At 56.2% G+C, this 25,161-nt stretch overlaps 1 protein-coding gene across 1 annotated transcript; it reads left to right on the plus strand.

The window, feature by feature from the left end:
* The first annotated feature begins 7,307 nt into the window (after positions 1–7,307).
* FAM83G (family with sequence similarity 83 member G) lies at positions 7,308–23,607 on the plus strand. The gene is made up of 5 exons (XM_062503515.1): positions 7,308–7,796; positions 13,881–14,048; positions 17,398–17,522; positions 18,301–19,747; positions 23,188–23,607. Exons 1-5 carry the CDS (start codon positions 7,308–7,310, stop codon positions 23,605–23,607), a joined length of 2,649 nt encoding a protein of 882 aa, XP_062359499.1.
* Positions 23,608–25,161: the final 1,554 nt, after the last annotated feature.

The following is a 25,161-nucleotide window of genomic DNA, read 5'->3' on the forward strand; positions in this document are numbered from 1 at the left end:
CCTCGCCCCGCTGCCGGTGACCGGGCAGGACCCGGCCCCCTTGTCCCCACCCGCCAGAGCTGCCTGAGTGTCCCTTTGTGACACCCTGGAACCTCAGCTGTGGCTCCCCTGACCCCCAGAGCTCCCCAGCCCAGGGAAGGGGCTGGCAGCGCTGCTCCCCAGGGATTGTGGAGTGTTCAATCACGGCCATAAAAACTTTCCCAGAGCCACAATCCAGTGGGGTGACAGCAGCAGAGGGAATGAACCCCAAACCTTGGCTCCTCTGCAAATCCCGTAAGCAAAGCCCCAGCTCCAGGGAGGGCTGCAGGCAGCCAGGGCACAACCAGGATCCACAACTCCACAGAAGAATTCCAGGACTCAGGGTACCAGGAAAGGCTGATCCAGAGGGATTCCATCCTGCAGGTGCTGTTCATAGCTGCAAATTGTGGTGCTGTTTAATATACATATATACTTATTTTTTAGGGCAAGTAAAATGTGTTTGGGTGTTGCCCTCGAGTGTGGCTGCCTCTTTTCCAGCACTGCCAAGGTGGTCCCATCCCTCCATTCACACAGATGCTGCTTCACTGTGGTTTTGCTTCCCTGCAGCCCCCATTTCCCCACCCCAATGCCTGTCCCAAACCCCTCCCAGGGATTTTCTGCCCTCACAAATGCCCCCTCACACACCTCACAGTCTCTGGGATTCACTCAGGGAATGCAGTGCTCAGAACACCCAACTCATGCACCAGTGGATTTAAACATCACATCCCAAACAAATAAAAAATACTACCCAAAACCTCATTTCCCCCCTCTCCAAGCAGCTCTTTCCTACTGCAGGGGCTGTCAGGCATTAGGCAAAATAGGCATAGCCAAAAATATTGACACAGGCAATGGACACTTCCACTGTGAAAAGCCACCATGTGCAATCCTGGCTGCTCTCTGGTCAAATTTGGGTGATGCCCTTGGCACCCCCACATGCAGCCAAGGCATTCAGCTGAGAGCTGGGGACATGGGCTGAGCTGCCCCATGCTCAGATCACCCTGCCAGGCTGGCACAGAGGGCTGTGTTTGTCCCCAGCATCACCCTGACCCCATCCCTGCCCAAATCCCAGCCACACCCCACAGCATCACTCTCCTCTGAAGCATGAGGCATTGGCCAGACCCCAGATTTTAGGCCCAGCCTGGGCAGGACCCACCCCAGAGATTCTGCATTTATAGTTCAGCCCAGCTTATTTACAGCTCCACAGAATTTCCTACATCTCCATCTGCTCATCTCAAAAAGCAGAAGTAAGAAAAAATGAAAGACAAACAAATCCATGAAAGCAGCTCTAGCAGGAACTGCCACTGCTGCCTGGTGCTGCAGGAAGGGGAAGCAGCCTGAGTGTAAAATGCACGCCCTGATCCATGGGGAAGGAGAAATCCCTCTGTCTGGAATGTCTGTGAGCCACAGAGGAGAGAATCAAAGAATGATGGAATGGTTTGGGTGGGAAAGGACCTTAAAGCTCATCTTGTTCCACCCACTGCCATGGGCAGAGACATTTTCCTCTAGACCAGGTTGCTCAAAGCCTTGTCCAGCTTGATCTTGAGGCTAAAAGATCATGGAAAAGCAGGAATGTGGGAGTGAGGTGGGAGCTGGGTGTGCCCGGTGGCCGAGTGCTACTGATTCGGGCACGGAATGCAGAGCAGCGCCCGGCACAGCCCGGGCTGGGGGAATTCGGGAAGGATCAGGTGTTCCCATCACCACACCCCCACCTTGGCACGGAGCAGCATCCAACACCAGCGGCAGTTTCCAGCCAGGCACCGCGGCTGCAGCAGGAGCTCAAACCCCCAGGTCTGGGAACTTGCAGCTCTTTGCCACCACACAATCCAAGTCCTTTCCTCAGGGCTGGATGATCTTTAAGGAACCTTCCAGCCCAAATCATGATCCCAGGATGTGGCATCCCCATCCTGGTGGGTGCGGGGCCAGTTGGGACCCCCCGACAACCACTCAGGACCCAACCCACCTTTCTGCAAGCTGAGGAAAACCTCAAACTTGCAGTTTAAACAGCTTTTTTCCCCTCTCCCAAGAACATTCCCTCGGCTCTATCCCTACGATCCGCAGCGTCCTGCTCGCACTAATCACTGAAGAAGTTGCCCGGGATCCACCGCAGCAGCGACTCCGGCCTCGGGCGGGCAAAGCCCTTCGCAAACATTCATTATCCATCCTCGGGAAAGCTGTCCTGCCTCGTCACACCCTTGTCACCGGCAGCGAACCCAGTGCCAGGGTTAAACACACCCTGAGACAAGCGCCCCTCTTCCCAAGGGAGACAATGCGGGACCCCCATTTCCCGGGATCGCTGCCCATCGCTTTTCCCACCCTCGGCACACGGAGGATGCCAAGAAACAGCCGCTCCCGCAGCCGCTGGTCCAGCCAAGCCCCCGCACAGCCCAGCCAAAAGCCCTGACCCAGATTCGCTCCCTGTTATTGTCGCCCCGGCCGAGGACGCTGCTGGCCCCGTGGCACCGTGCCGGGACATTCATTCCCCAGCGCTGACTCCGCGGCACCGGCCGGGGATGTGCGGGCATCGCTGCCCTCTGCCCGAGCTCCCCCGTGTGTCCCCCGGGGGCACCGGGCTGGAGGCGACGGGGACAGGCTGAACCGAGTGCCCCGTCTGCATTTCCAGCGCTTTAATGCGGAAAATAATCCAAGGGTTTGTTCTTCTTACATAAGCCAGGCTGAGCGGAGGCGCTTTGCAGGTTCGACCGGCCCCACCAGTCTCCCCGAAACCCCCGGGTGTCCCCGAAACCCTCGGTCACTGCCTGCCCACCAGGAGCAGCTCCCGGTAAGAGCAGCTTCCTCCAGATGTCCGTGGTGAAGAGGATGCTGCTGCAGTTGAAGATGAAGGTCAGGGATGACACGAGCGCTGCCATCATCACCGCGATCATCAGACCCCCACAGCCCTGCGGGACAGAGGGAGCGGCTGAACCGGGAGCGATGGGATGGGACAGGATAACCCCAGGCTGGTGCTTGCCCCTCTGCAGCCACACGCTGGGGTCTCCTCCAAGGCGAGGATGGAGTTTGGGAACATTCGGCTGCACCCCGGGACCTCACATGTCCTGATCTCACTTCTGGAGCGACCCTTGGAGGGGCTGCACGGGCTGTGCCATGCACGGAACACCCGTGGGGTTCTCCCAACACAGAGCCTCCCAGAACATCCTTGGGATCCCCCCCCGACCCTCCCAGATCATCCGTGGGGTCCCCCCACCCCAATATCCAAGCCCTGGCAGCCCCACCCCAGGGTGCAGCAAAGCCCGGTGGGGATGGAGTCACCCCCTGGCACTCACCTACCACTGGGCATCAGCTCCTCCACCATTTTGGGGTGGGTGAGGTTGGAGCAGCCCACGGCAGCCCCCCCCCCCCACACAGCTGCACTCCTCGGGGTCCACACAGGCCATGGTGTCTGGGGGACAGAGGCAGGTGACAGGTTGGGAGCCAGCCCTGCACCCCTTCACCCCCCTCATGCCCCCTCCCACTGTTGACCCTTTGGATGGCCACGATGCCCAGACCTTGGCAGGACAGCAGGTGGAGAAGCAAGGAGCACATTCCCGGTAAAAATCCACCTCTGCCTCGCCCACCTCACTGCCACCCTCAGCTCCAACACAGAAGGATCCATCCCACCCCTCACCTCCTGCTGCCCACACCCAGCCCAGTGCAGGTTGGACCTATTCCCACATTAAATCCAGTGACAGCTGCCCCGGGGTGATCTCCAGAGCCCCACCAGGACCTGGAGCTACAGCCAGAGGCAGCAGAGCCCCAGGGCAGGCACTGCCCATCCCCACCCACGAGCCCAGCTGGGTTTGTGCACTGTTGTGGCAATTTCCTGGGCATGGGCAGCACCAGCAGCTCCTGGGATTTGCATGGCAGGGCGCCAGGACCATCAACACCCAATTATTTCTATGCCTCAATGAGCGCTGAGCCCTTTTTTTTTTATTATTATTTTTTAATGGTTACGCTCATAAAATATTAAAATGGATGGGAATTAATCTCAGGCATAAATATGGATGGGCTGCCTGGCTCTCCAGGCTGCACCTGCCCAGGCAGGAGCACGGGGATGATCACGGGTGATCCCTGCCCAGGACTGGCAGCATTGTCCTGGTTCTCCTGCCTGGTGACCTCCACCCTCAGCCTCCCAGTTTGTCTCAAACACCAGCGGTGACACCCCAGGACTTTCCACAAAGGGGCGTGGGGTGCGATGGGAGCACGGCTTGGTTGCGGGCAAACCACAGGCCATGCTCAGCACATCCCAAGGATGCCAAAAAGCCCAACCTGGGCCACCTTTCCCCAAGGTCAGAGTCAGCACTGGGGCTCCACTGACTCCTTCCTGCAGCAGCCGTGAGCAAAGCTGCCATCAGCACTTTGTGCCTCAGTTTCCCCTCCCTAAAACACCACGTTGTGCACGGCTCCATGCAAATCCTTGGTGGCTGGAGGGTGGAAAACGTTCCAAAGGGCAAGGCAGTGTCTGGATTTTGTATTCCAGCTGAAATGCCTGCCCCAGGCCCCAACTCTTGGTGGGACTTCACAGTGAGTGGGAAGCAGGAGCCCCCGAGCTGGGAGTAGAGCCCAGTGTCATACCCCACTGCCTCACTTTTAGGCCCTCTGCTAAAAACGGAAAATTAATTAGGACCTTGTAATTAATGCTTCCATCTGCAGGAAAAGGGGCCGTGTCTGCAGCGGGTGCTGCCTGTCAGCTGGATCCACCCAGGGACGCCTGAGATGATGAGGACCAACCTGCTCAGCCACAGCAACCCGAGCCTGCAAACAGGGGCTGCACCCAATTCAGGGGCTAAATTCACCGTGAGGGGTGAAGAATGGGGGAGAATGATGGAGAATGATGGGGAGATGGGGGACCCAGGTGCCATCGCCCCTTGTGAGGCTCAGGTGGTGATGCTCCAGGTGTGGGGCTCTGCTACCCCAATCCACCCCCACCAGCAGAGCACACAGCACAGGATGGCTGGGATGCAGTATTTACCCCACATGCAATAAATCATTAATGCACACACCCCGTGAAAGAGCCTGTAAATCTCCTGGCACAATAAAAACGCGCGGAGTGAGTGGCTGAGGCACTGAAAACCACAACACGCTCCTGCCACGCCACACACACCCACACTCCAGCACCCATCTGGGCCATCTCCCATCATACCCAAAGAGGTCTTGGCTGCTGGCTCAGTGCTCACCTCTGTCCCATTTGCTGTTCCCATCGTTGCCAGCAGTGTTGGGATTTCACCTCAAACACCCAGGTTTGGTTCCAGCTCGCTCAGTCTCTGCTGCAGCAATCACTGACCAGGCCACGGTGTGGGAATGTCATCCCACTACTGGGAAATCCCTGCTGGGTCAGTCATAAAGTCACCAGCTGCCCCCAGAAAACCTCCTGAACCGATATTCTGTGGGAGACAAACACTTTGGTCTGCCCCAAGCTGATGTGACACTTGGGGACACGGTGTAGTGTTGGACCTGGCACTGCTGGGTTGGACTCGGTGATCTTTTCCAACCTTAACAAATCTGTGATCCCATCAAACAAAAAGCTATCACATCCCTGTGTCCCCCAGCCCCACTGCCACCTCCTGCACAGCCCAGGCCAGGGCTGGGCACAAGCCCAGGCACAATTTGTCACTGTGGGACCAGCAGGGCCACTGTGCCTGCAAAGAGGAGCCCTTTGATGGCCAAGCACCCGGACAGACAGGCGGCTTCCCCTCGGGAACCTGACTCAGGCAGGGCTCTCATTTATCCGGCTGTGAATCCAGATGAGCCACACCAACGCCAGGGACAGACACACAGCCCATGGCACTTTTCTCTTTTGCATTGGCGCAAGGATCTGACCCCAATTCCTGAAATTTGTCTTCAGCTGAACTTCCGGCAGAAAAGCTCAGGAAAGCTTCCACATTTGTGGCTTGTGAGCACCAAGTGAGGAATCCAGGGTGGGTTTTTTTGTCCATCTCGCAGTTATTAATGAAATCTGTCATAGCCAGATCTGGTGATGTGATCATGACCATGCTGCAAACCCCACAGAGGAGGGGACAGGACAGGGCAGGACAGGACAGGACAGAACAGAACAGAACAGAATAGATGGCTTCATTTGGAAAAGCCCTTCAACAATTACCTGGTCCCAATGCCTGACCAATTGAGGGCTGACCAAAAAAAATTAAGGGCATTGTCCAAATGCCTCTTAAACACTGACGGGTTTGAGGCATTGACCACTTCTCTAAGAAGCCCGTTCCAGGACTGGAACACCCTTTCCATAAAGAAATGCTTCCTAATATCCAGTCTAAACCCACTTCAGTGCAGCTTTGAACCGTTCTGGCAGCTCCCACTCGGTGCTGGCCCCCAGGACCCACCAGGGCTCCGAGCTCCTGCACCAGCACAGGAGGGGTTAACCACAGGACAGAGCTCTTTTCCTGGAAAATATTGACTTACCAGCCGGCACACCGGGAGAGGGGGGAATCTCAGAGGAGAGAGACTATTTTTTGAAAAAAAAAAAAAAGACAAAACACCCAAAGCCCTCTGTAGCCGCCCAGGACCCTCCCGCACCCGCACGCTCGGGGGGACTCGGAGCTCAGGTCCGCAGGTGTGAGAGCGCATCATCCGAAAGAGTTAATCGGGCTGGGCAGGGAATGTGTGAAGGCAGCATGTGACTGCAGGTGGGGCAGGGCGGAGGGATGAATCACTCTTTTCCTTTTCCTCTTTTCACTTCTTGCTCTTACCTGTCCGGCCCCGGCATTGCGCTCCGGCAGAGCCCCGAGCCCGGAGGTGCCAGGGCGATGCTCAGGAGGCTGGGACGGAGCCGAGCAAACCCCCGGCTGCCCCGCTGCTCCGGGAACGAGAGCCAGGCACGGCACCCCGGCCGAGACACCCTGCTCTTCGCTGCCCTGCGTTAAGCCGCTTTTCTCTTTGATTCTTCCCCGCTTTTTATTTTCGTGCGGTGTTAAGAGTTGTCTTTGAAGAGCGGAGGATGAGGAGAGAGCGGAGCCGGGGGTGAAGGACCTTGCTGGCGGTGTGGGGACACCTGGGGCTGGTCACGCAGCCCTTGCTGTGGGAAGCTCCGCGTTTTCTTTGCCTGGAGCCGGGAGCGAGCCAGAAACCAAAGCCTCCTCCCCGGCAGGAAAAGCTCCGGCGTGGCAGGAGCTGCTGGAAAAGGGAGCGGTGCCTTTCCCGAGCTGCGCCTTGAACCGGACAGGGTGAAGCAAACTGTGTATTTAAAGACTGGAGAATAATTAATTCCTATTTATTGCCGACATCCGGAGCTCGCTGGGGGCACAGAGCTCCCTCGGGAGAGGGGACCGGTGTGCGGGGTCACCATGGCTTTCTCCCAGGTGCAGTGCTTGGACGACAGCCACGTCAACTGGAGGTCCAGCGAGTCCAAGCCCGAGTTCTTCTACAGCGAGGAGCAACGCCTGGCCCTGGAGGCACTGGCCTCCCGTGGCCCCGACGCCTTCTATGAAGTCCTGAAGAGGGAGAACATCAGGGACTTCCTGTCCGAGCTGGAGCTGAAGAAGATCCTGGACACGCTGGAGACCTATGACCCCGGCTCCGAGTACATCCCTCGGCACGGCAGCAGCGACAGCGAGGGCGATGGGAACAGCCAAGGGGACGAGCAGGACATGGCCCCTTCCCTGGAGTACTGGCCCCAGAGATCCGACCGCTCCATCCCGCAGCTGGACCTGGGCTGGCCCGAGACCATCGCCTACCGCGGTGTCACCAGGGCCACCGTGTACATGCAGCCACCCATCGAGGGCCAGGCACACATCAAGGAGGTGGTGAGGAAGATGATCTGCCAGGCTCAGAAGGTGAGGTGTGCTTCGGGGATGGGGCAGGATTGGCCCCAAGGCGTCCTGCTGAAAGTCCTGCCCAGCCAGGCAATCCCTGTCCTGCGGGAAGCTCTGCCCAAGCAGAGGGAGCAGGGCCAAGCGTGCAGGTTTTTCCTTGTAACCAATATTTGGGGATGGGGTTTTGCTGAGGATGCTGCTAACCTGGCTGAGCGCTCCTGGGAGCAGCACAGCCTTTCCCAATATCCCTACAGCAGCGCTGTTCATCCCAGAGTCCCTGCGGGAAGACTGCTGGGGAGAAAAATGGGTTGAGCTGTTCTCCAGCTCTGAGCCCGTGGTCCCAATCCACTCCACAATCATTACTCCTGCTGTGACAGCATTCAGGAACCTGGGATTATGTTCTGGCTTCAGGCCCTGGGTCCACCAGCTGTCCAATATTGACCCATGGGTCATGGCCCAGCTTCAGTCCTTGTGTCATCCATCCATCCATCCATCCATCCATCCATCCATCCATCCATCCATCCATCCCATTCCATGACTCTGGGGCAAAGTAGCCAAAGCTTCTGGTCTAGTTTGGCCTGAGATGGCTGCAGTGCTCCAAGCTGCCTCATCCTGGCTCTCAGAGGAAAAGGGTGAGCTGGTGAGCGGGACAAGGCTGGGCAGATGCTGAAGGGATTTGGGTTGAGACTTGTCCTCCCTGTGGCATCAAACCAAGGGGCAGGGAGTGCGTGAGGATGCATGAGCCATCACCCAGGGAAGGAGGGACGTGGTGGCCTGTGTTGGAGGTCAGCAGAGGTGGGCAGATGTTGTTGGTGTTTCCCAGTGACCCAGTCCCAGCTGGGAAGTGCAGGAAGGGTTGGTACCTGGTTTCTTGGTGCTTTGAAGTTCTTGGAGTTCTGTGAGAGCTCCAAGGAAGGAGCTTCCCAACCCAGAGGATGTTCCAGCAGGAAAACAGGGAGACCCTGCCAGGGTAGCTGTGGAGCAGAGGGGACAGGCTGGGATGTGTCAGGTTCACCTGGCTGCTACAGAGATAATGCTGGGGTTTGCAGATCCTGGTAGGAGAGAGGGAAACCTGTGACGGGCAGCCAGCAGAGCTTCTCCAGACCAGCTCAGGCAGAAAAATTCAAGGCAGCAGGATCATGGAATGGCTGCTGGGGGTGTCGGGGCTGCCTCGCTGGACAGGAGCCAGCTCTGGCCACTGTCACCTCACAGAAGTCGAGGTGACTTGTCCTCACCTCTGACATTTTTCCCGCCACGGTTCTTGCAGCGAGAGCAAAGGGAAAAGGGAGAGCTGACATCCTGCAGGATGGAGGATGGGAGAACAATCCCACAACAAATAATGTCTCATCCTCGGGTCTTTCGGGCTGCCTCTGACTCGGGCTTGCAGCTCCCACCTGGCTTTGTCTACTCACGGCATCCCAGCCGCCCCCACGCAAACAGCTCCTCCTGAGTCACCCCACACCCTGCTCCTGCTCAGAGCTGGCAGCTGAGTCAGGCACATCCCCACCTCCCCTGGAGCCTCTCCAGGACACAGGGACATGGCCACAGTCGATGCTGCTGTGCTCATCGCTGGTACCTTGATGCCTCCTGAGCAGGGCTGGGCTCTGCCTCCCCATCCAAACGGTCCCTGATTGTGGGATGAGACATGGTGACACCACTGGTGACATGCAGGAGCCTGCTTGGAGCTTATGGTGCCTCAGGAAATGTAGAAATGGGTGAGTGCTTGATGCTGCAGGGTCTGGGGATGGCAGGAGTTACAGGGGCTGGAGAGTGGGGTTCTTCCATGGTCTCCCATCCTGTATTTGAGGACAGAAGTCCCTGAGGCTGAGCCTGCTGTCACACAGTGGAGCCAAGGTGACAACTTGTGGGTGCTCCTAAGGGTGGGGGACACTGGGCTGGACCACCCTGCTGATTTCTGCCCAGACTCAAGGTCTTCACAGCAGCTCAGAGGTGAAAGGGTTTGGCTGAGGAAGCCAAGAGTGGACAAAGGGACTCCCCTGCTGCCACCATAAGATGTCACATACACTGTCCATGTGCTCTGTCCTCCCTGGGGACATCCCTGTGGAATTGTCCTGTTCCACCAGGCAGTGGAAATGCTCTCCACCACGTGCGAAGGAACACAGGCTTGGGAGAGGTTCACAATTCCCTGCCAGAGGATGACCCTTGCTCCAGACATCGTCCCAGACGCTCACAGTGCAACATTCCCGGTGCCAAACCCCAAACACCGCTGAGAGTCGCTGTCCCATGAGAGAGCAAAGTCCTCTGGAGTTTTATAGCAGGATAGTTCAGAGCCCAGGAGAGCAGTGCTGGGGCTGGAAGGTCACACAGCCCAGGGATGTGAGGCCTCTCTGAGGCTCAGAGGAGCCCTGGTGCTTGCATGAATGAAATGCTGCAGAGTTCAGAGCCTCAAACCCTGCCATGCCAGAGAGGGAGATGCAAATGATCCCCTCCTCTTTCTTAGAATGAATGGGAGAAAGGAGAGGCAGGACCCTGTACCACGTCCCTGCTCTCACTGAAAATCCCAGCTTTGTGGCCAACAAGTAGAGGTGGTGAGGGATGTGGGGCATCACCCCAGAGACTTTCACCAGGTCAAGCCATGGCACGGCTGTCTCTTCCTTGCTGTGGATCCCCTCGGGCTGCAAAGTTCACAGGCTCGACATCAGGAACAATCTCTTCATAGAAAGGGTGGTCAGGCATGGGAAGGGGCTGCCCGGGGAGGTTTGGAGTCCCCGTCCTGGAGATGTCCAGGGAATTCGTGGGTGTGGCACTCAGTGCTCTGGGCTGGTGACAAGTGGTGATGGCTCCAAGGTTGGACTTGACAATCCTGAATGTCTTTCCCAACCTGAATGATTCGATGATGGCAAGAAGGAAGATCTCCTTCCTCCTCTCCTCTTGGCTCTCTCTGACCAGAAACTAGAGCATGAAAACATTGACCTTGGCCCAGAGCCACTGGAGAGAGCAATGACTCTGACCTCCTCTCTTCACTTGAGGTTCCAGGTTGGGATTGTGGTGATGAAATTACCCTGAGCAACTTCCAGTGAAGGTTGAGAGGCCCTATTAATTACTGTTTACAAAACCTTCTGCCATTCCTGGATGAAAGGGTCGACAGGGGAGAGCAATTATTAATGTTACTTGTCCCACCTCTCCTGCATCCCAACACTCTTCCTCTAATTGTGCCTTGGTGCCTGCCTAATTTATTAAATGCCCACGTGGTGCACCCCAAAAGTCATTATCTGATGATTCATAGTGAGACAATAAAGAGCTGCAACTTCCTCTATAAAACATGATCCTGCAGTTTATGCCCAGTGTCCACGGGGATACAATGCTCACTGCTCCTCAGGGATTTGGGACCCAGGACCTTCACATCTGCTGTATCCCATGGATTCTGGCAGCTCCGGGGACCCTGGCAAGAAAAGTTTCACCTGTGTGAGCACTGGGAGCCTCCAGCCATAGATTTAGGGCTGATTTCCTCTGCACCCTCCAGGAGAAGGGCAAAGGGATCCGAAGCTTCCTGGGATGACACAGCAGCAAAAGGGCTTCAGGAAAGGGAACGTGCCAGCACCAAGCACTGCCCTGGCAGAGGTGACAAGGACAAGGGACAAGCTCGCTCCTCACAGCCAGATGGCACAGCTTGCTCCAGACAATCAAAGCTGGGAAGCAAAGAGCACACAGGATTTCACTGCTCCGGAGCAGACAGGCCTCCGTGCTTTACAGATCATCTCTGTGCCAGGGTTTGCCATCCCAGGGCTGAAGCACAGGCAGCCCAGCAGCAGATTTCAGCCAGACCAGGACAGTCACCACACCGAGGGCACTGCCAGTGCTGTCCTCATGCCAGGGCAGTGTTGGCACATCGTGTGAGATCTCGGTGACAAACCAGGGCCAAGCCTGTCCTGCAGGCAAGACGCTGTGGGGAGGGAAGCAGGAGCTGAGCAGTGACAGGATGCACCAGCCGAGCAGGAGGATTGGGTTCAAAACGTGGGCAAGCAGATAGAGCTGGGTTCATCAGTGCCACCCTGGGCCACTGCCTGCAGTGCCCTGCCTGTGTGAGCAGAGCTGGGGATGGGGCACAGTGCCCTGCCCTGCAGAATCCCCTCACACCTCCAGAGCCACAGCTTTGAGCCAAGGCTTCGGCACTGCTGGGACCACAAGGGGAAAATGTTCTTTTCCCTCCAAAGTGAAGGTCAGCGCTATTCTCATCCCCATTTTACAAGTGTTCAACTTTTCCTGGGGAAAACACAGTGCACAGGAGAAGTGATGCGAGCATGGAGCATCAGAAGCAAATTATCTGCCACCAAACTCTCGTCCTCAAGCCACTGTCCCACCACAGGTGTCCCTTACCCAGGATTCATGGAAGACAGCTCAGCTCCTCCCCAGTTTCTTGCTGAGCACAGTAAATCCAAGCCCAGAGCTCCCAGAGGAGATTTGAACCCATCCCTCTTTTCATCCATGCAAATCCAGCAGCTGGTTCCTGCCTCAGTTTCCCCCTCAGGACAGCAAGGATGAGCAAAACACACGAGTGGGTGCACAAGGGAGTGAGGGTTTAGCCTTTCACAGCAAAGCCTGGGGAGAGGCTCTCAGGTGAGGATAAATGGGAATTCAGTTAAAATCGAGTGGCAAAGCCATAAAGTGCCCCCTCACCTGGCTCACTGGCACCTCCCAAAACACTCCTGTGTGGTCAGGGCTGGGGACACCAGGGTGGCATCAGGGACAGCAGGCTGGGGCTCCCCACACAGCCTTGCTCTTCCCCCCATCGCCTGCAGAAAAGGAAGGGAAGAGCCAGCGGTGTCATAACAATCCTCTGCTTAATTAAAGCTCTCCACGTCCCGTGGCACAAAACTAATTAAAAGGCAGCTCAGTGCTTTGAGAGCTTTGGACTGGGTGCAAGCACCCAGCACCATCCTGACCCCTTCCTTCCTGAGGGAGGAGCGCCCTGGGGTCTCCCTGGTGTCCTCCCTGGCTCAGCCACATGCCATGGCCAGCAGGGCCCTCCTGGAAGGACAAGTGGCTGACAGCACCCACCTGCTCCCAGCCCAGGGCACCTTCCTCAAATGGCCACAGGGATGGGAGCACTGGCAGGTTTCCAGCCATGGAACAACGACAAGCCAGCACCCTGATGCCAAGCCTTTTCCCTGGGATGAGGAGAGGGAGAAATCCCTGTGGAGCTGCCCTGGAATGCTCAGCTGTCTCCTCTGCCTGCCAGATCTCACAAGTTGCTGCTCACTGTCACAGGTGATGCCATCACCAGGAAATCAACACCCGTGGGCACAGAGCCACCTCTAGTGCCCAGGCAGACATTCCAGTGAAATTCCCAGCGTGGCTCAGATCCATTTTCCTATCAGCCCCAGCCGTGCCTGGGAGAGCAGCAGACGCCCTGGGTACAAAGGCAGCTCCAGCTTGTGAATATCAGTGACACTGCCTTGTGACAAACACAGCAGCCACTACTCCTGCTGTCCTGGCTCTGCTCCTTCCATACAGCCTGGGAGGAAAGGAGGGATGCTGTGGAGGAGGAAAAGCACCCCAGACTGGGCAGTGAGACCAGGACAAATGGACACATCGCTCAGTGGTTGGGCTTGATGATCCTACAGGTCTTTTATCAGCCTTAACAATTCTGTGATCGTTGTGCATCAAAGGTCTCCCCTTCTGATGCTCCCTGCAATGCTGACAGCAGAGGGATGCCAAACTTCTCAGCCAGAAACTTGACTCTGAATTTTGAAGTGAAGCCTGTTAAAGGCAGGAAAGTTAGACTAACCCTCAGTAACTCTTTTTTTCATCAGTAGGTTATGCTATGGATTGCCACTGAAATGGTTAGGGCTGGAAAAAACATCCAAAGACCAACAAGTCCAACAATCAACTCAGCACTGCCAGGGCCATCACTAAACCACGTCCCCAAGTGCCACATCTACCTCTCTTGGAGATCACATTGACTGCAGAGGAATGGGAGGATTTTCCATCCTCACACTGGAGCTGGGAGCAATCCTGGGTTCCCCCACCCCAAATTCCAGTCTCCTACAGGGAGCACTATGCTTTGGCTCTCACAAAACAAGCACTGACTGTACCTTGGGTTGTCTTTGGCCAGCAGACTCATCTCTCCTCTCCCCTCTCCAGGTCATTGCCGTGGTCATGGACATGTTCACCGATGTGGACATCTTCAAGGACCTCCTGGACGCTGGCTTCAAGAGGAAAGTGGGAGTCTACATCATTTTGGATGAGACCAACGTGAAGCACTTCCTTCAGATGTGTGAGCGAGCCCACATGCACGCTGGACACCTGAAGGTAGGGATGACCTGAGGGTCTAGAGCTAGGGAACATCCTCCAAAGGCGGAGAGATAATCAGAGTTATCAGCTCTGCTCCCTCCCGTCCTGGGCAATCACAACCCCCCAGTGCTAGAAAAGTTTAGTTCATTATTCCTGTAGCCAAAAAGCTGGAGGTGATGCCCAAATTCAGGAGCAGCAGGATGGAGGGGAACTGGTGAAAGAAGCAGGGATGTGGATTTGCACCCAGCAAACCCACGGGGCTGCTGGAACCCAGTGTTGAGACTGGGACAGAGCAGTGACTGGGGGTGCAGCCTCACAAGGGTGGGCACAGCAAATCCCAGGGCAATCCTCCGAGCCCAGCTCCTCCCGAGGAACGATCTGGCAAGAGAGAGGGAGCAGCAGGTGCTGTGCCAGGGCTGGATCAGGCTGTCACAGCTCCCTGCCCCAGGGGCAGGACCGGCAGCAGCGACCGCCGGCCGGTTCTCCTCGCGCTTTCGGGCTCTCCCGCAAGTCAGAGGCTGGAATTAAAAAACTCGATTTTCCCCTTTTCCGGAGCCTCCGCCCCAGCACAGGGCCGGGAGCGGAGCAGGGAGGCTCCCACGCTGCCTGAGGCCCTGGCAGCTGCTGAGGATGGCCTCGCTGCTCTCACTGTGCTGGGCAGCGCACGCTGCAGGGACCGATCTGCCCGCGCAGGTTCTCCGGCCACGGATGCACGTGGAATCACTGCTGCGCACAAATCCCGTGGAAAACCAGGGAAGGCAAAGCACAGTGGGGGATACCTGTCAGTGCAGGGGTCGGTTGGATGGGGCTTGGAGCAACCTGGTCTAGTTTAAGGTGTCCCTGCCCATGGCATGGAATGAGATTTAAGGTCCCTTCCAACCCAGGCGATTCTGGGATTCCCCTTCCACATCCCTGTGAGAGTGGGGAGTGCAGAGAAAATCGCCCATCACTGTGCTCCTCAAACACAGAAGAAGGGGCAAAGAAGGGGACAGGGGGTTATTTCACCCTCAGGAGCAGCAGCCAGAGCAGGGACCCTCACTCCAGCCACAGCACAGTCCCAGGCTCTGCCGAGAGCACAACACTCCCACCACCACCATCAGATACGAACACACCAGAGCAGCCCCACAGTCTCACTGGGGGCTTGCAGACCCCCCCACTCCTGGCCACAATGGCAGGAGTGAAGAACAATGGCAATGTTGCTTGGCAGAAAAGTGATGTTGCTGCTCCTGACGTCAGCCGGCCGCGCGCCCGCTGCCAAATTCCCGCTGGCAAGGCCCGTGCCCGGGCAAGCTCCCTGGATTTGCTTACGGTGAGGGCCAACCCCAGGCTGAGCAGGAACACGTAGGAGCCCACGACACCCTCACACCTGGCTGGCACGAGGTGGGGCAAGCTCAGGGACCCCAACACTGGCACAGCACAGGCTGGCCGAGCCTCACACCCTCCCCAGCTGCCGTGCCTGCCGGCCTGGCTTAATTGCTGCTCCCAACAATTAAACACAGCCGAGCTTTTACCTGCGTCCAAACTCCCTCGAGAGTCTGGGATCCCGCAGGCTGCTGCTGCTTCAAGACCAGAAAAGCCAGCGCTGACGCACTCCGGTGTTTTCCTGCATTAGCAGCCCGGTGGCAGGACTGGAAAAGCAGGAGAACATCTGCAGAGCTCGGCAAATGTCTAGAAGTTGGGATTTGCCACACATTGCAGCCGGCAAACGGGGTGCAGGAGGAGGTGAGGAAAGTAGGGCAGAGTCTGGGAGCCGTGTCTCAAACCAGGAGATGTTAACGAAACGTCCCTCGTTATCTCTTGGCAATTAGCGACGGGCTTGGGCAAGGCTTGGGCAAGGGCTGCCTGGGGAATGATTCACCCAGCCCCGCTCCTCGGCTGTCCCGCTGCCTCGGCAGGGATTAAAGGAGCAGATTTTACTCAACAGCAGTGGCAGGAGGAAAAAGGACCAGCACCGGGAGCGTTGTTCCATGAGAAAAGCCCAGAGCTGCTCCTTGAGTTTGGGGAAAGGGTTGGCTCCGAGTGGGCGATGGGCAGAGGGTGAAGCCTTGGGTGCTCTCTCAGCAGCCCCATGTGTAGGGATAACAGGGGATGGGGATGGGAATTGCCATCCCAGCCTGCTCAGTGCAGCACAGGGACAGACATTAGGATGCTCAGCACCAGTTTCGCCCCAACTACAGCAAGCAAAAAGAAAATGCTATAAAAAATACCAAAACTGGCAAAAGATTCTCCCCCCCCAGACCTTTTCTGTTCAGTGTGTGGAACTTCCCTGGAAACACAATCGGGAAAGCTGTTGCTTTCACATTATCTGCACTGAATTTTCCTGTCAGGCCTGAGGGAGCAGGGATAAGGCTGCACCTGGGCTTAGGGCTGTGCCTGGCCACGGTCTCCAGAGAGAGCAAGCCCAGGGAAGCAGATGAGAAAGGCTGGAAGAGGGGAAGACAAATGTTTTTGATGCTTTTCTTTAAAAACCAAAACAAAACACACAATAAAACAGCCATGGAGGGCATGACCCAGTGATGACACAGAGCCTTTTGCAACAGCATTACCAACAGCCCAGCAGGAACAGGAGGAATGCAAGTGCTTTCTTAAGAAAATATTTCTCCCCACCCAAAGGAGCCCATTTGCTGTGGGAGATGCTATCTGCTCTGCTGTGGAATGTGCCAGTGCCCTCCATGGAGACACCGGAGACAGGAGCCAGACTGGGGATAAAAAACAAACAACCAAAAAATAATTTCACAGAGCCAGGGCTGCCCCTGCATCACTGGGCTCCCTTGGGAGGACACCCAACTCCACTCCAGGGACTTGCTCCCACATCACCAGGTTTCATTTCCCGAGGGTGAAAAGATGTTTCCCCACTGCCTGATTTCCCACCAGCACCTAAAAGCAGGACTAGATACCCAAATTTAGGAGCACAGCAAAAGGCAGAGTGTGGGGTAGGACAAACCCACTGCCAGCAGGTCTACGTGGGCTGTCCTGGGGTCACCACCTCCCCCTAAAACCCCTTGCAGATCTCCCTCTGGGAGCAGGTGTGGAAACTCCTCTCCCATGGTGGCATTTGCATGGATTGCAGGAGCTGGGGAATGCTTGGCAGCACCAGCACAGCGCTCACCCACGGACACCGAGTTCAAGAGATGGCAAACACAGCCTGGCACATGGGAAACTCTCCAAGCCACGAGTCCATGGCTCACTGCCTGGCCTTGGGCGAGTTATTTTATCTCCCCATCACTGACCCAACCACGAAGAACATTCCCACTGCTCAGAGGAGCTGTGGAGCTCCCACAGGGATGGGTGATGGTTCTTGGAGGGGTGGGTGATGCTCTCACACCAGCTCCTCACTCCTGCTCACAGCTCTGCCTTTGCTTTGCAGAACCTGCGCGTCCGCAGCACGGGGGGGACCGAGTTCTTCACCCGTTCGGCCACCAAGTTCAAGGGGGCTTTGGCCCAGAAGTTCATGTTCGTGGACGGGGATCGAGCCATGTGTGGCTCCTACAGGTAAATCACTGACATCTCCTCTCCCACCCCAGGGAAGTGCTGGTCAAAGGATCAGTGTGAACCCACATGGTCCAAGGCACCAGGAACTCTTCGCAGATTTGCTTTCCTCCTCCTAAACTGGGAGATTTTCTGAGGAGATTTGGAGTGGGCCCGAGGGTTTCCCACTACTCCCTACACCACCAGGTCTAGGACACCCATCCTTCTCAGAGGTTCTGGGACATACCAAGTGTTCCTTGAGCACAAGGAAGGACCACAGTACCAAAGCACAGCTAGTCCCAGCTCTCACACCAACCTCAGCTATCACAGTTTCCTACACAAAGTGTTTTTCAGTTTGTTCAAAAGAAAGTTTACTTTGGTACAAACAGACCAGCCCTGGTCAGGTTTCAGGTCTAAAAGACAAGCTTTATAAACATGAATCTGAAACATTTTCTCCTTTCTAGCCATAACAAATATCACATCCACTTAAGAGCTGATTTTCTTAGTTAAACTAAGATGGGAAAAGCAGCCAACACCAAACTGGAAAACTGCAAATACCTTTTATTTTTATTTCAAGTCCCACTGAACTCAAGGCTTGAACCCTTCACTCTAATTTGGAATGGGAGCTCTTCTGTCAATCCCATTATTATTATTATTATTATTATTATTATTATTATTAATCATGTTTAGAGTGAGATCATGTCCCTGCTGGCACCATCAGTCCCTGGAGAAGGCCAGGGCTGGGGAGAGGTGTTATTTACCTGCGAGTGCTCAGAGAGTCTCCAACGTGTTTCTGTTCCAGCTTCACCTGGTCCGCGGCGAGGACGGACCGAAATGTCATCACGGTCCTCTCAGGCCAGGTGGTGGAGGCTTTTGACAAGCAGTTCCAGGAGCTGTACCTCATGTCCAAGGGGGTGAGCCTCAAGTCCATTTCCATGGGCGAAGAGCCCGAACCTGAGCCTGTAACGCTGCCCTCCGTGGTGCCGGTGACCCCTGCCAACGCCGTGGTGAAGAAGCTGATAAACCCCAAATACGCCCTGGTGAAGGCCAAGAGTGCCGACCAGATCAGCAAGACCTCATCCGAGAACCAGGACAAAAACCAGAAAACTGACAACAAAGGCAAAGCTCCTCCCGAGGGCCAGGGGGGCGACCGGCACGGTGACATGGCTGACCTCTCCCTGCTCATCCACCCCGGCCTCCTGAACCTGGAGAAAGCCAACATGTTTGACTACTTGCCCACCTGGGTGGAGCCTGACCCTGAGCCTGGGAGTGAAGTTTTGGGCTACATCAACATCATTGACCCCAAGGTCAAGAACGTGAAGCTGTCACAGATGAACCGCATCAAAGTCTGCGATGTTTCCCAGGCCAGTGCCCAGCACCGGCAGATGCTGAAGAACAGGGAGATGGAGGCCAGAAAGAACTCAGACCAGGAACTGCCTCTGCTGTCCCCCAGCCATAGACAGATCCCACAGCCCCCCATGGAAGCTCCTGCAGCCCCCACCACCAGCCCCATAGAAGGCATCAGCTGGACAACGAGGCAAGTGGGGACGCTTGCCTCTTCGCCACTGGGCCACCATTTGAAGGCACAGGAGGAGGCATTGGAGGATGTCCAGCCTCCAGTTCCAAAGCCAAGGACCGTCCCTGTTGGTGTCCTCATGACCAAAGTGGTTACAAGCTGTGACAGCAGCACTGTCCTGGAGAGTGACACACAGCCACCACGGGCTGACCACACGGGCATGAAGCAGGAGTGGGAGGAGAAACCCAACCGAGCTTCCGTGGAGACCTCCCACATCCAGCCAGACCGGCCAGTGGCAGCTCCACAGGAGGACAAAGGGCCTCCCTGCACCCACAACGGGCTGGGAGAAGAGGAGGAGGAGGAGGAAGAGGAGTACATCACCCTCAGTGACCAGGAGAGCTACTCCAGCAGCTCTGCTGACCACAGCTACCGCCGCTCCAACGCCTCCTCCATCTCAGACGAGTACTTCGAGGTGAGGGATCGCTACGGGCCCCTCCGCAGAACCAACTCGGATGTCACCCACAACGGGGAGATCCTCCCCATGCAGAGGAAGCTCAGTGACCCTCACATCAGCCGGGGCACCTTCATCAGCCCCCTGGGCAGCCTCCCCTCCCTGAAGCACGTGCGCTTGGAGGACGTGACGAAGAGGAGGAGCAACGCCGTGGAGATCAGGCGTATCCGGCCCCGCACCATCCTGGATGGCAACAGCTCCTACCCCAGCAGTGCTGCCCAGGTAGGACTTTTTGCTACAACCTTATGTTTCTCCACTCCACGAAGGTTTGCAAACCTGGAGGTGACCACAGCTCAGCCGAGGTGTGATGTCATCCTGAGTTTTGGTGTCATCGCGACCTTTGGTGTTGTCCTAGATGCTGAGATCAGACTTCGCACATAGGAGAATAACACCCTGCACGTGGCCACGGTGACCCAAGAGGTGACCAAAGACGTAGCGGCCGTGCCACAGCTCTTGGTGTCCAGCAATGGGGATGGCTGTTAAAGGGGAAGGTTTTGATAATTAATTAAAGATTGTCCCACAGCATTGGGCTGGGGACGGGGCACAGCTGCACAGAGGTGCTGGGACTCTCTGAGCTCCATCCACAGCCCATCAGCAGTGGCATCACACCCAGCTGGGGACAGACTGTGGGTGCAGGCGTGTCCTTCTCAGGCTTGTTTTCCAGCGCCTTGCCAGGGTGATTAGCATCAAAGGGAAAGCGCTCGGACACATAATTAGGCAGAGCAAGACAGCGGAGAAACAGGGACAGCAACCTCTGTGGGCGAGTGGCACAGTCAGCAGCTTTGTGGCTGATCCACGGGTGACGCCAGACCTTGTCACCTCACAGGGCCAGCACCCTGCTGCAATTCCATGGGGAGCAGCCAGAATTCCACTGCTGGGAGCACGAGGTCACAGCAGCATCCCCACCACAGCCAGAGCATCGTCCCGTGCAGGGGTGATGACAATGTGATCCCCCATTTCCACCCAAGCTCTGCAGCCTCTTGCACCTCTGCCAAGCATTTCTGGCTTGCCAAGGCTCCCCGCCCGCTGTTTTTGGGGCATTCAAACCCCCAGGGCTAAACCAGCAGCTGAAATCGCTGAAACTGCCTGAGGTTATCCCAGCTGAACACCTAATCTGTATTTACAAGGAATTACATTCACTACCCAAATTCCACTTGCTTCTCCCTTCCCAGCCAGTGACAGGGAGCTCAGAGCTTTAATCCTTGCACATCAAATACCCCCGAGCCCTGCAGGGCAAGGAGCATGGAGCTCTTTGATGCTCTGTGACCCAGGTCCCAGGTGCCACCTTGCTGGGGACGGCTGGGTACGCTGGTGTTCCTGCAGTAACTTGTTCTGGCCCTTTGATGAGAGGCAGATAATTAGCACAGCATCAGGGTTAGGAAAGCCAGCACTCAGTGGAGAGGTGCAAGGAAGAGTTTCTCCCATGTGTAAAAATAATAAATTGAAGTAACCCTTGATTAACTCTTGAAAACTCAAATCTGACAGAAATCTCTATCAATTCTCCCAAATATTTTTGTTTTCTGGATCCACGTTTCTTAGGTGTTGGCCCATTGCCCCATTATAGCCCAAAACACAGGTGGAGGCTCACTCAGGGCAAACATCATTATTTTCCATGTAGTGGTTTTGGTTCACCAATTTGAGATCTTTACAAACCAACACATGGAAACCAGTTTCTCTCCCAGTTTTTTTTTTCTGGACATCACCTTCCCTAAATACACAACCCCATTCACACCTGGATGCAAAGGAAGCTCAAGGAGAGTGCCAGGGACACCTGGGTCCTCTCCTGTCCCTCTCCCACCTGCAGAGCCCCCCAGGTCTGTGCAGAGCAGAGGTTTCCAGACAAGCCCCAGGGACAGGGGGAAAACCCCACCCCATCAGTTCCAGGGCCACATGGGGGGACCCTACCTGGGTACAGGACCCTGCTGATCATCCCTGGCATGATGATGAGGAACAGGGACAGCATCTTCAGGTAGCTGGCCAGGATGGAGCTGGCCTTGGTGTGGCTCAGGTTTTTAGCAGAGTGACCACTGGATGATGACCTGTGGAAAGCCAGGCAGGAGAGCTGAGCAGCACCAGCATCTCTCCCACATCAGCCTCTTCCTTGCCAAACTGCATCCTAAATATTGGAGACACTGGGCCCAAATGCAGTGTAGACATGCACCCAACCCGCAGTGGGGTTTCTCTCCAGACCAGTAACGGGTTGGGGTTACACTGCAGCACCAAAAAAGCCCAGTGCAACCACAGCAGCACATCCTCCAGCCAGGAGCAACCATTCCCCACCACCATTCCACCCCTCTTACCCTTTCTATCCGATCTCCTCCCCAAAGAGTGCCCACAATGATGTGGAAACCGAGTCCAGCCTCCTCCTCCCACAGCTCCACTCAAACCATCACACCTCAAAGCTCTGGCTAAGCTGTGTCCATCCACAACACAGCCACCCCTTGGGCTTTGAGGCAATCCTCCTAAATAGACAACATCCGTAGGAATTGCTGATTTCAAAGAGCTCGGAGCCTCTCCAAAGGCTTCCAGAGAAGTGCTCAGCACCCAGCAGGATTCAGGCTCTCCTGAGCAAGCTGTGCCTCATTCTGCTGGTGGGCAGGAGGGACACAGTGCCAGTTCCTGGGTGGGACACTTGGGAAAGCCATGGTTTAACTTCTTCCTAAGAGCCAGAGCACGTCAGGAGCCACCACCCAAGCTCAGGCACATGATGAGCTCAGAGGGAGAAAAGCAAAATCATCCTTAATCCTTCTCACCCGAAGCCATCTCATACCTTAACACTGATTTTAAGCACCTAATTAAATCCATCTCAGACTACCTAAACTAAACTGCTTTAACACAACCCTCCTGGTCAAAGCAGGAGGTGTCAGCTCCAGGGTCAGGGAGGCCTTTGGGACATTGAGACTGCCTGACAATCAAGCTGCTGCCAGGTGAGGGTCATGGCAGAGGCAGGGCAGGTTGGCACAGGCAGCTCTGCAGCCTCCTGGCCCCAGCTCCTCCTGCCATCAGCTCTCTGGCTCAGCAGATCCCACCTCCTTCCCCTGGTACCTCTGCACAGGCACACCCAAAGGGGAGATAAACATCTGGTGACCACAGCCATGTGTAACAGCCTTACCCAGGCCAGAATTAAGATTAGTAGTGCTCAGACCCGGCCCAAACGTGTGTCTCAACCCAGCTAATGAGAGCCACCCCTGCAGTGGTGTTGCAGCTCACTGCTCCCACCTTCCTCTCCCAGCCCTCCATCCTTTCATCTGATCCTGGTAGTCACCTCACCCCACAGGCTGGGTCTGGATGACTGAATGCTCTTCAGGCCTGACATGAGGGCTGAGATGATTCCAGTGGGTGTTCAGGCTGCTGCTGGAGAGAAGGTGTTGAGATGTCTTGTCCTGGATTTCCAGGCAGGAGAGACTTGGCTCAGGACAGCTTCCAGACTGCCAGGGCTGCTTGAGAAGTGGCTGCTGGGAGTGCTGGAATGTTTGGTACCAGAGTCAGGAACCAGATAAGCAGCCATAGTTAATATTTGGGGCATTTTTGAGCTGCCACTGAATTTGGGCAAGGAACCAAGGGACAGAGGGATTCACAGGCAGGTGAAGAGGTGGCCTTGAAGGGAGCAGCATCCTTCCAACAGCCAGAGCTCACCTCTGCCTCTGCTCTTTCCCTAACAGGGGACACACATCTACCACTACCGGCCCAGGACCCCGGCGGGCAGAGAGCAGGGCAAGGAGGTCTCCTGCTCCCCAACGCACGAGAAACCCCTCGGGGCCTCCAAGTACAGAGGGGAGGGAGCAGAACCCAAAAAGACCATTGCAGGCAGCCAGCCCTACTGGCAGAGCAAAACCTTCAGCCCCAGCAAGCCCACGGCACCTGGCCACCTGCCCCCAAACAACCCCAGAGCATCAGGAAAACGCTTCACCTCCCTGCCTGAGAGCCAGAAACCAACGGAGGAGATGAGGACACCCCTGGGCATCCCGCTCTCCAAACTGTCCCAGTCCAAGCACCTCAAGAACAAGGTTGTGGGGGCCCAGGGTGCTTGTGTGGACTCCAAAAAGCAGCCCCCTGAGCCCACGGGTCAGAAAGACCAGTAGGGGCTGGTGATGGTGGCCTTGCAGAGCTGGTGGAGCCCAGGCTGCATTCCTTGGGGCAGGGGTTCTTGTTTACATTTACCTGGTCGTGCACCAGTACCACGTGGCCATGATGGACAGCCCAAAAGTCATCCCTGTCCAGGGCAGATCTCCAGAGACTGGGTCTCGGAAGAGGTGCATGGCATCAGCCCTGGGCAAGTGGCAGGTAGTGTTGGGAATGATCTTGGATGGCACAGCCTTTAAATAGGCTTCTTCCAGGTTGGGGTAACCTCCGACCTCGTTAAAAGCTGGAAAGCATCGTTAGGGGAGCTGGTTAGAGTGGAAACCCGGCGGTGTGTGGGATCAGCTGGCAAAACCCAGCCAGCTCCTCAACCCAGAACGCTGCCTGGAAAGGGAAGCATCATCCCTGATCATGCTTCCTTCTGGTTATTTAAGAGACTCTTCTGTTACCATTTTGCACAGCAGGTCCCACTGCAGTCTGCCCTCCCTTTGGAGGGTGACCCATGTCCTGGGACAAAGACTCCTCAAGGGACTCACCTCTTTTAACCTTGTACTGTAAAAAACCAACCTGTTCATTAAAGCTCCCTGGTCCCACAGCAGGAGAACCTCGCCTAACACTATTAAAATGCAAGATTAGGTGGCCTTGGACTCAATAAACTGCAGCTCAAGGTGCCTTGGCACAAATGTCCATCCAAGTATTTTCTAACCAACACCCCCCTCCCCCCTCCGAGCATTTCCCCAACACCCCCATGTGCTCCCACCCCCAAAGCTCCAGCAACTAGTAAAAGAAAAATAGGAAAAGAAGCCCCTTTTCATTGCAGTTTTCCGAGGGAATACCAGGTGTGATCCTGAGCCCTGACAAGGAATATGTGTCACAAACAAGCCCTTGCAAGCGATCCCCTGAGCCCTTGGCAGCTGCCCCGTGCTCGTCCTGCAGTGCTGCCAACCAGCCTTGGGCTCTGCCCTGGCTCCCCACTGCCTCCCTGCTCCTGGGGGGCACAGGCTGAAGCCTCCTTGCAACTCCCCCAGCACCTCCAGCAGGAGAATTCTGGAGCCAGAGGCATCACTTTTTGGAGGGAGGGATGGGAGGTACCCACCCTGCTCCCCCCGGCCACCCATGCAGCAGCCTGGGGAGATGAGCAGGGAGGGGCATTGGCACCCCCAAACCCATGGCAGCTGCTGATGCTTGGGAGAGGAGAGAAGGCTCCAGAAGCCTCACAGAGGGAAGAGACAAAGCAAGAGCCATGAACATCCCTTGGTGCATTCCCCACCACTGGTCCTGCTGTGGCATCCTGGATCCCTTCCATCCCTGTGGTCCAGACCCTCCTCTCTGTCCCCTCCAGGGCAGCAGGATGAGGTGGGAATGTGCTCCTGCTCCTGAGCAGTCTCCCTCCCACAGGACCAAGCCCACGAGTGCTGCTGACACTGATATCAGGCGCTGGGATCACCATCAAGTCCAGCTTGAGCAAATCCCAATTTCCAAGCATTCACCCTCTTCCACTGTCCTCTCCTGCCTGAGAACAGCACTCTCCCTGCAGCCCTCCCCTTTCCACGACC

This window comes from Cinclus cinclus, chromosome 16 (genome assembly GCF_963662255.1).
Source record: "Cinclus cinclus chromosome 16, bCinCin1.1, whole genome shotgun sequence".
Taxonomy (NCBI): domain Eukaryota; kingdom Metazoa; phylum Chordata; class Aves; order Passeriformes; family Cinclidae; genus Cinclus; species Cinclus cinclus.